The sequence below is a fragment of the Ochotona curzoniae genome, unplaced genomic scaffold (assembly GCF_017591425.1).
Source record: "Ochotona curzoniae isolate NIBS_2020 unplaced genomic scaffold, NIBS_Ocur_1.0 contig_1014, whole genome shotgun sequence".
Classification (NCBI taxonomy): Eukaryota; Metazoa; Chordata; class Mammalia; order Lagomorpha; family Ochotonidae; genus Ochotona; species Ochotona curzoniae.
The window spans coordinates 3341994-3352068 of NW_024464920.1; the positions used below are offsets into that span (position 1 = coordinate 3341994).

The 10075-nt window shown below is 61.5% G+C and overlaps 1 protein-coding gene across 2 annotated transcripts; it reads left to right on the forward strand.

Moving 5' to 3' along the window:
* The first annotated feature begins 204 nt into the window (after positions 1-204).
* LOC121155892 (autophagy-related protein 101) lies at positions 205-5668 on the forward strand. Of its 2 annotated transcripts, none has more exons than XM_040979377.1 (3): positions 205-295; positions 2284-2577; positions 5044-5668. In XM_040979377.1, exons 2-3 carry the CDS (start codon positions 2326-2328, stop codon positions 5446-5448), a joined length of 657 nt encoding a protein of 218 aa, XP_040835311.1. In that variant the 5' UTR covers positions 205-295; positions 2284-2325; the 3' UTR covers positions 5449-5668. The 2 variants fall into 2 exon arrangements, with proteins under 2 accessions (XP_040835311.1, XP_040835301.1); XM_040979367.1 differs by lacking the exon at positions 205-295 and adding an exon at positions 365-634.
* The last annotated feature ends 4407 nt before the right edge of the window (positions 5669-10075 follow it).

The following is a 10075-nucleotide window of genomic DNA, read 5'->3' on the forward strand; positions in this document are numbered from 1 at the left end:
CCCGGTCTCCGTCCCCGCCAGCCGGTCTCGCCGCCGTGACTCCTCTTGGCCTGAAGAGGCAGCGCCGAGCGTTTCCGGCCGCTCCTTCCCGCCCGTCTCTATGGCGGAAATGCGTCATTCCAGCCGGGAAAAACAACAAACAGACTACAACACTCTTGGTGCTGAGAGCGAACGGATTGGTCCAAACGAGGCAGGGGGAGGAAACAGGGTTCCCGTGATATTTTAACGTCCAGAGATAACCAAGAAGAAAGCGTTCGAGTTGCGGAGGAATACAGAACCACGTCTGTGCTCGCAGGTGACAATCCGGAAGACGCGGGGGCCACGCTGGAGCCGGGGCTCGCCGGCCGGGACGCCGCCCCCCCTGCCGGAAGCCGCGGCGCAGATGGAAGCGTCCTGGGCTTTCGGGGCGGGAGGGCTTCCGGCCGCGGGGCTGGGGGGCCGGGCGGTGAACGCGCGGCTGGGGCCTCTGGGTGGCAGAGGGGCCGCGGGGCGGCCGGTGGTCGCGCGGGGTCCGGCGCCGGGTCCTCGGCCTCCCTCCCCGGGGACTGCCCTCCGACCTCTGCGTCCGACCGGGCTGGGCGCGGGGCGTCGTTCTCGAAGCGTCAGAGGCGTCTCGGCTCCTGGACGTGCGGAGGTTCGCGGGCGGTGGGAGGGTCGGGACCGGGGCTGGGGTCTCCGGGGGCGCGGCTCGGGAGGAAGGGCTGGGCGAGCGGCGTCCCAGCCCACGCGCGCACGGGGGGCACGGGGGGTCGGGGAACTGTCCGCTGACCCCTGGGAGGGCCAGTGGGGTCCGGCCAGCGGATGGGCCGCTGTGGGAAGGAGGCTGGGCGGATCGTGGGGCAGCAGCGCCAGTGTGCGCGCCTGGGGCCGCAGGGGGAGGAGGTGGGGTAAGCGTCCGCGAGCTTGGGGCCAGAGCCGCGTGTCTCCCTAGGTGGGAAAGTATGGGCTGGAGTTTCAGGGTGGAAAAGGGTGACATTTCTGGAACCCCACCGCACCCCTGGGTGAGGAGGCTGGCAGCAGTACCCCCCCCCGTCCCCCTATGCTGGGTGCTGGCTTGCCTTGGTACTGATGGAAGAGTTTAGATCCTGCCCTGCACGGACTGCCGGCCCCCAGGGAGAGAAGCCTAGATCCTGTCAGTATTCTTCAGCCGGGGGTCTGAGCTGATGGCCAGGAGGGGAAACAGATGAGCTTAGAGAGGAGCTCAGATAAGGAGGGGCTGGGACTGCAGTGGCTTCTGTCCCGAGGCGAGGAGAGGCTAGAGGCCTGACATGGAGGTGGTGGTCGGAGGGAGGGTGGTCGGAGGGAGGGTGGTCGGAGGGAGGTTTGTGTGGGGTCACGCCAGGTGTAAGCAAGCTGAGATTCAAAGGCAAGGTTATTGGACAGTCGGGCCTGGAGCGATAGCGTAGTGGTTAAAGTCTTCGCCTTTAACGCGCCAGGAACCCATATGGGTACCGGTTCTAGTCCTGGCAGCTCCACTTCCCATCCTGCTCCCTGTTTGTGGCCTGGGAAAGCAGTTGAGGACAGCCCAAAGCCTTGGGTTCCTGTACCCGCGTGGGAGACCTGGAAGAAACTCCTGGCTCCTGGCTTCAGATCGGCACAGCACTGGCTGTTGCAGTCACTTGGGGAGTGAATCATCAGACTGAGGATATTCCTCTGTCTCTCCTCTGTAGATCTGCCTTTCCAATAAAAATAAAATCTTAAAACAAATTGTTGGACAGAACACACTGCCTCCATCCCACCCCTGGCTCTGCACTTCATCTTACGTTTCACCGTGGTGGTGCTGCTGCCGCTGTAGGGACCCCGGCCTGGCCTCGCCGCCCAGCCTGTGCCTCATTCAGCACGTTCTTCCCCCAGAGATTGGGGGTGCGGGGGTGTGTGAGAGTCGAATTTAAGAATGCTCAGCCTTAGAGGCTTGCAGCGGCTTTGCAGAGCGTAGCCCTGTACCCTCCAGCCCCAGGGAGTGTGTGGGTTTCATCCCCACACGGATGGTGTGCGCCCTTTGCTGTCCCATCTCCCTTCCCGCCGACCTCCAGGGCCCAGGAATTGCCCTTAGCCCTGCCTGGCTCTGCCCTCGTTCTGTGAGCTTCTCAGGGGTGGGGGCCGCACTGGCCTTACAGTGCTGCCCCGAGTGCAAGGGGTGGGCTCTGTACCGGGGCTGGGGGTTTCATGCGTCTCGCAGGGTCCTGGACCTTGAGCCCCCAGCCCAGGATCTGGGGACTGAATGTCAGAGGTCAGAGGGCACTTGCAGGGTGCTCCCAGCCTCCTAACCTGCTCCTCTCACAGGTCAGCCCAGCCTGGGCGTGGGCTGTCGTCGCCGGCTGCAGGATGAACTGTCGCTCGGAGGTGCTGGAGGTGACGGTGGAGGGCCGGCAGGTGGAGGAGGCCATGCTGGCCGTGCTGCACACGGTGCTGCTCCATCGCAGCACGGGCAAGTTCCACTACAAGAAGGAGGGCACTTACTCCATCGGCACCGTGGGCACCCAGGACGTCGACTGTGACTTCATCGACTTCACCTACGTGCGCGTCTCCTCGGACGAGCTGGACCGGGCCCTGCGCAAGGTGGTTGGGGAGTTCAAGGTAGGAGCCTGCCAGGCCCGTGGCGGACCGCCCTTGTGTGCGTCCGCGCCCCTGCTGGCTGGCAGGCTCGCCTCCCCTGTGTGTGTGTAGGGGCGGGGAGCAGGTGTGTTGGCTGGCACGCCCTCTGGCTCCTGGCCCTCCACGGACACCTCCTCTACTCCGGCTTTTCCTGTTCTTCCCAGGATGGTGACCAGGTGGCACCATGGGTGGGGGTGCTGTCCCTGTGGTCCGTGGTCGTGCATACGTGCCTGAGAGGGCCGTGCTACGCTGCTAATGTGCTCACGTGCCAAAGTGGAAGTGGGTGTGTGTGTTAGTGTCATTGTCACTTAGGGATGATGGTGTTGTGCTTTTTCAGTAGGTGATTTTTTGCTAATATATATATATTTTAACAAATTTGCAGGGAGCGCCCATGATAGCGCTCCGATCCAGTTCCTACAGGGGCGGGGGTTGCGCAGGGCCACAGCCGGGAGCTGAGAGCCCCATCCGGGCCTCCCCCTTGGGCCCTCATCTGCTGCCTGCCCGCCATTGCATCAGCAGGAAGCTGGGATGGGAGAACAGACCCGGAACTTGAACCTAGGTTCTCTGATGGATGAGGCACCTCGAGTGGTATTAACCACTAGGCCGAAGCCCCCTCAGCTCCCACCCATGGATGTTTTTTCAATTTTGAAGTGACAGAACTTTTTTTTTTTTAGCAAGTTTATTTTTGTCTGCTAGGGAACAGAGTGACAGAAAGTTATCTTTGATTTGCTAGTCCATTTCCCAAATGACAGAACAGTCAGGGCTTGTCCAGGCGAGGCCAGGAACCCAGAACTCCACCTGAGTCTCCCATGTGGGTGGCGGGGGCCCTGACACTTGAATCTCTTGCGTTGCCTCCTGGGATGCAGTGACAGGAAGCGGGGTCAGAAGTGGAGCTGGCAGGACTTAGAGCAGCACTCCCACATGGCATGGAGTGCCCCCAGCAGCAGCTCTGCCCACTGTACCACAGTGCCTGTGCAGGGGCTCTTGTCTGCCTCGCTTTTCACACACTGGCAGAGCCCCTCCCACTGGGCCAGGCGCTGAGTGCTGGCAGCAGGGAGTGGTGACGTGGTGTCAGGCTGGAGGGCCGGGCACTGAGTGCTGGTGGCATGGGGTGGCCTGCTGTCGGTGACCTCCCAGGCCACAGCCTTCAGAAAGCCCTACACCCTTATGTCCTTGCGGAAACAAGGCAGGCTCTGGCGCTTAGCACATAGGTGACCCTGGGCCAGGGGCTCGCTTCCTGGGAGCCTTGATTTTCTGGATATACAAGTGGAGTGACCTTGAACCTGCCTCCCAGAGTCTTGCGAGCAGTGCATATGGGAAGCTGTGTCCGGTGCTTGGAGTGGCATCTGCCAGAGGGGCAGCACTACCAAAGGCTCTGCTGTTGCTAACGCTCAGCCAGGGTCACGTGCCCTTGCTCTGTCCTCGAAGGGGGGCCTGTTTCCCAGTAGGTGGTTTAGGATTTGAGGGAGGCCGCCAAAGCTCTTCCATGTTGGCGTGAGTTCAGACAGGTGCCTCAGAGCTCCTGCTGTTCGGGGAGGAGTTGAGGACCACCTGCTCCCCTGGGGGGTCAGCAGAAGTGCTGGACAAGAGCATCCTATCTGCTTTTCAGAGAAGAGGGGAAGCGGTGGCTTTGGCCTGCCCGCTGCGCCACCTTCCCCAGTCTGTCCCTTGGTTCCCTTCCTCGTAAACCAGAGGTACACTGGGTTTTATGAGTCTGCCACCTGGCTTTTTACGAAGACCACGGAAGCTGGCACGGTAGTGTAGTTACAAAAGCTGCCACATGTGATGTTGGCATCCTATAGGGGCACTGACCAAGACTCAGGTGCTCCACTTCCACACCAGCTCCCTGCTCATGCTCCTGGGAAAGCAGCAGAGAATGGCCCAAGTGCTTGGCCCCTGCACCCATGTGGGAGACCCTGAAGAAACTCCTGGCTCCTGGCTCACATCTTTAGCCTGTCACAGTCCTGGGGGTTGTGGTGAGTGAACCAGCAGATGGGAGCTCTCTCTCTCTCTTTTTTTAATGTATTCATTTGAAAGAGTAACAGAGAAGGAGTCTGAAGGACAGTTTCCCACCTGCTGGTTCACTCCCAAAGTGGCCACAGCAGCGGGGGGCCAGGTCTTCCACCTGGTTGGCAGGACCCTGAGCACTTGGGCCATCTGCTGCATTCTCAGGGGCATTAGCAGGAAGCTGGCTCGGAAGTGGAGCAGCCAGGATTCAAAATGGCATACTGTGGGATGCTGGCGCACAGAAGGTGGCCCGTGTAACGGTAGCTCTTAACAAGGCTGGGTGGGTTAGTAGCTGGGTTTTGCGAATTTGCTGGCAGTCTGCTCAGTCCCTGCAGACAAATCCTTGCCCCTCTGGGTGGAGCTGGGAGCACATATGGGGTGGCTTGCAGCAGCAGTTCACGGGCCTGGACCTGCTCCTCCACTTGCCCCTATCTTCCCCAGGAAGCGCTGCGCAACTCTGGCGGGGACGGGCTGGGGCAGATATCCCTGGAGTTCTACCAGAAGAAGAAGTCCCGCTGGCCTTTCTCGGACGAGTGCATCCCGTGGGAGGTGTGGACGGTCAAGGTGCACGTGGTGGCGCTGGCCACGGAGCAGGAGCGGCAGATCTGCCGCGAGAAGGTGGGCGAGAAGCTGTGCGAGAAGCTCATCAACATCGTGGAGGTGATGAACCGGCACGAGTACCTGCCCAAGATGCCCACGCAGTCGGAGGTGGACAATGTGTTCGACACGGGCCTGCGGGACGTGCAGCCCTACCTCTACAAGATCTCCTTCCAGATCACTGATGCGCTGGGCACCTCGGTCACCACCACCATGCGCAGGCTCATCAAGGACACTCTTGCCCTCTAGGCCGCCCTGGGGCCAGTGGAGCTGCTCGGGACTGGGCTGGGAGCCCCTGGGCTCTGGGACCTGTGTGCCCTCTCGATGGGCAGTTGCCAGCCTCCGCTGCTGCCACGGCTGGTCCAGGCCTGCCTGCTGCCCTGGCCCCGCAGCCCGGGCAGGCCCCTCCACCTTCCCTGTGTGGAAGAGCACCGCGGCACTGGTAAATAAAGTTGTGAGTGTGACTTTGGGATGTGCCTTCTCTCCAGGACTGTGTCCTCAGATGTTGGTCCTGTGAGTGTTCCTGCAAGGACATGGGTGCAGCAGGGTTAAGCATGCATGAAAACCAACCTCCCCACACCCAGGTGTTGCCCACCCAGGTGCCACGCAGGCCAGCCGTGAGTGAAGTCTTGGGTCCTGTGTGTTGCTTGTGAGCCTGCTTTCTGGTCCCCTCCTGGAGGGAAGGCACAGCGTGCAGGAAGCGGACTGTTTCCCTCTGGAGAGCTTGGCCATGGGCTGCCTGCCACCGTGGACTGAGGACCTGGTTTGGGCTGGTCCTCACTGCTGGAGAGGGCCTTGCTCTGCCGAGTTAACCTGTGCAGACTGACCCTTCCTCGCTCATGCACTGGACCTGCGTGGATTTATTCCATACACTACTATGCTTTTTGGCCCTTTTTAAATCACTTCTAGATGGACAGAGGAAGTGTGTGGAGGGGACCTCTATGGGGGCGTGGGATGGAGGGGCGTTGACAAGCCACCCATGGCCCTGGGGTCACACCTGCAGTTTCTGCAGTGTCCCAGTAGTCCCCTGGGAAGCCTTGGGATGGAGAACTGGGCGGACAGGGCAGCAGTGACATGCCCTCCCCTTTAGCATTGTGGTTCCTGTGAGTTGGTGGACCGGCTGATTCAGGGTTGAGGGGTGCTCGTCACCCTGATCTGTAGCCTCTTACTGACCTGTAAATATGACTGTAGGCTCACGGGGGCCTGAGAAAGGGAGGCACAGGGAAGGGTTTGGGGTTTCTGCCCCCTCCCAGCCCCTGGGAGGAGGTGCTACCTGTGTGGGTGTGGCCAGGAAGAGCCCTAGGTTTGCCTGGCTGGATCTGCCAAGTGGTCATGCAAAGCCCGAGGCAGGCACAGCCAGCCTGTTGAAGGGGCCATGGCCAGTCCATGCTGGCGGAACGCTTTTGTCTGAAAAGGGCACTGTGCAAGGGGGGCTGGGAGCTCAGGGCTTCAGGGATCCGCCCCTTGTGTTCCTCCCCTCCACTGCCGCCAGTCGGCCAGCCCCCTGAGGCTCTGCACAGCTGGCGGCCTCTAGCTCACATCTGGGCAGCTGCCGCAGAGGATGAACGGCTCGCAGGTGGGCAATGTGGCCCCGGCCTCCTGGCTGACCTGCTGCAACCAGTCGGGGGCGCCACCTCCGGAGCTCCCCGAGGGACCTCGCACGCTGCAGGTGGTGGTGCTGGGCGTGCTGTCACTGCTGGTGCTCTGCGGGGTCCTGTTCCTGGGTGGCAGCCTCCTCCTGCGTGCGCAGGGCCTTGCTGCACTGCTGGCCCAGGAGCAGCGTGCCTCCCGTGAGTCCCAGCCCAGCGACACCAGCGTGGGCGACGATTCCTCCTAGGTGCCTGGCTGCGCTGCCCTGGGCGGTGGCAGCTTCCAGGCAGCCAGGAGCCAGGGCCCTGCACCGATGGCCTTGGCAGAGAAGGGAGATTCGTGGCCTGAGCAAACACAGGTGAAAAGGCTAGGGGGTGTGGTGCGGAGGAGTGCAGGGGCCCACCACAACCCCCTTTGGGGAGGCTTTGCCTTGGGGACTTCTCTCCTGTTTGTGTGAGCCCTGGAGCCAGGCTGGGCCGCTGTGCTGGGGTCTGGGGAGGGAGGGCCCCTTCTCTCCCTCTCCAAACCCCTTCCCTTCTCAAGTGTCCTTCCCTATATTGCCAACAGATGATGTTGCTGGGCAGGGGTGTCTGGGGGGTCGGGAGAGCCACAGTGTGTGTTAAAGCTGTGGTCCCTGGGACCAACCCCCACCGGCTTCCTCCCCACCCCTTGACCTCTGCCTTGGTCTGCACTGAGGCTGGGGTGGGAGTGGGGGGGGGTGATGGGGAGGTGTGCTCAGGTCCCCACCCCTTGGAGGCCAGGCCAGGCCTGCGTGTGTCTGTGTGCTGGGGGTGGGGCAGGGGAGGCCGCCCCCTGGCTAGGCTCCCAGCAGCTGGGGGGCCTCTGGAGCACAGCTCTTCCCCGGAAGTGGGGCTGAGTGTTCCCAGCTGCAGGCGGGGGCTCCGTCTGGGTCTCCTGCCTGTGTCTCTCCAAGGACAGGAGCCATCTGGAGGGAAGGGCCTGGGTGGCCCATGGGACAAGGTAACTGGGGGCCAAGGCCACCCCTGACAGAGAGGGAATCATGGGCTGGGGCTGGGGAGATCACTATTGTTCAACTGTGTTACTGAGAACTCTTGGGGTAGGGGGCTTCCTGAGGCCTAGTGCTGGGGTGGGATCTCCAGTGTGTGTGTCTGGGAGGGCCCAGGGGCAGGGCAGGCAGGTGCAGTTTAGCTAACAAACTGCCAATAGTCTGCTCTCCTGCTGAGCAGCCCAGGGGCCTGGCGTTGGTCCCAGCAGCCACCCTGGCCTCGCTGCTGCTCCACCGCCTCTCGAACCTTGCACATTGGTGCCTAGTGGAGAGGCCGGCGCAGTGGGGCAGTGATGCGAGTGTGTGTACATGCTGACCCGCCAAGTCCCAGCCCAGGGTTTCCAGCTGTGCCCAGGAGACAGTCCCCACCAGACGGCTGGCTCCTTGGGACTGTCATGCCCCGGCTCTCACAGCCTGATGGATCCTGTCACTCCCTTGGCCACACCTCCCCAACAGGGGGAGAGGGCTCCCTAGGTCTCTGGTAGGCCCCTCACTTCACAAGAGCAGGTCTGAAGCCCCGGGGAGGGAGAGTGTCATTCCCCCACCTGTCCTGTCCGCTTTCCCCCTTCCCATGGTTCTCTGAGCCCTGATGGGAGGTATAATCCATTTCTCACCAAAGGAGTGGGCTTTGACACACAGTTCTGTGTCGTCATCCCCTCGTGTATCCGTTTCTCAGTGGCCCTGTCCCCTAGCTCTCTCACTGCTGTGAAGTCCTGGTGCCCAGGCAGCAGCTGCCCACCTACTGGCCTCACCTTGCCCTGACTCACCCTGACGTGGGGAGGGGCTCTGAGGTCAGTCTGAAGAGTAGAGACCCAAGCGGTCAGAGTGGAAGCGTCAGATTTGACCTGTGCTTTGTCCTTTGGGTTCAAGTTCAGCATCAGGAGGTGACAGGGGCATAAGAGTGATGGTACGCAGCAGTACTGGGCAGGGGAGGGGAGGGGAGGAGGATGAAGGGGCTTGGGCAAAGCCTTCCTCCATCCCACTTCTGCCCTTGCTCTCCTGGAGCTTGAGGACCTGTGTGCCCCCTTGGGGAAGATGCCAAGCCATTTGTCATGGGCCTGTTGGCCTGGTCAAGGCTGGCAGAAGACTGGGGGGTGGGCACTGCAGTCATCTCCCTGAGGTTCCAGCTGGGGGGTGGCCTGAGTGCTGTGGGGCAAGGCTGGGCACGTGCCTTAACCAGGGGATGGCTCTCTTACAGGTTCTGAGCCCTGTGTGGTCTGCCGCCGGACATCACACACTTTGCTCCATGTATGCTGCAGCCAACAGGGCAGACGGTTACGAGACCTCCACCCGGGACTGCGTGCTGCAGCTGACCAGCTCCTGAGAAGCTCGTGGTCATGGGTGCAAGTGGGCCACGTTCCAAGGAGGACTAAACCGGACCAGCTACCCACCTGCCCTGGAGGGCTGCTGCGGGACCTGGGCACTCGATGCCCTTAGGCTGGCCATGCATCCTCTGTCACTAGGCCTTGGAAGGTGAGGCACGGCCATGGTCTGAGGGGCCCCATGGCCTGTCCTAGCGAGGGCTGGGAGACCCCAGCACCCAGCAGTGCCCCATTGCTTTCTGCATTGTTATGGTCTGTGCTTGGAAGCAGGGACTTCTTCCCCCTGCAGTCGATCTGTTTCTAGCAGGTACTGAAAGAGCAGCGCACGGCAGGGCCCCTCTCCCCTAAGCACTTGCTTTATGGTGGCCATCTTGGCACCAAGAGACTTGGCAGGCCAGCATACTGCTGCCTCCTAGTGGGCAGCGTGGTTAAGCGCTGCACCTCATTACACCAGGTACCCCCCCCCCCCTTCCCCCCCGGGTGTGCTGGGCGTCCCAGGCAGGCCAAGCGCTTGCCTGTTGATAAAAGGCTTCATGTACTGTAACTGCCATGTGACTTTGTTATTATTCTGCCTGAACCTGACCATCCTCAAAAGGAAGGGAAGTGATGCAGAGGTGCCCATTCTGTTCTCTGAACATGCCTTCATGCTCTTCCTCTCTGAGTTGACCGTCGACCATGTTGGGGGACAAAGAGGGAACCAGGATGACCATGTTGAGGGACAAAGTGGGAACCAAGACAGCCCTATATACTGAAGTCAGAACACGCCCTGAGAAGGGCCCTGGTCGGCAGGGCTGGGAGCAAAATGAGTGGGTGCTCCCTGGGGGTGGGGTGGCTTGGGAGTGACAGCGAGCAGGGCTTTGCAAGCAGGGGTCAGCCCTCACCCTCTCCCCAAGGCCAGGAGCTGGAATTCATGCTGGAAAGATCAAGAGGTCTGGAG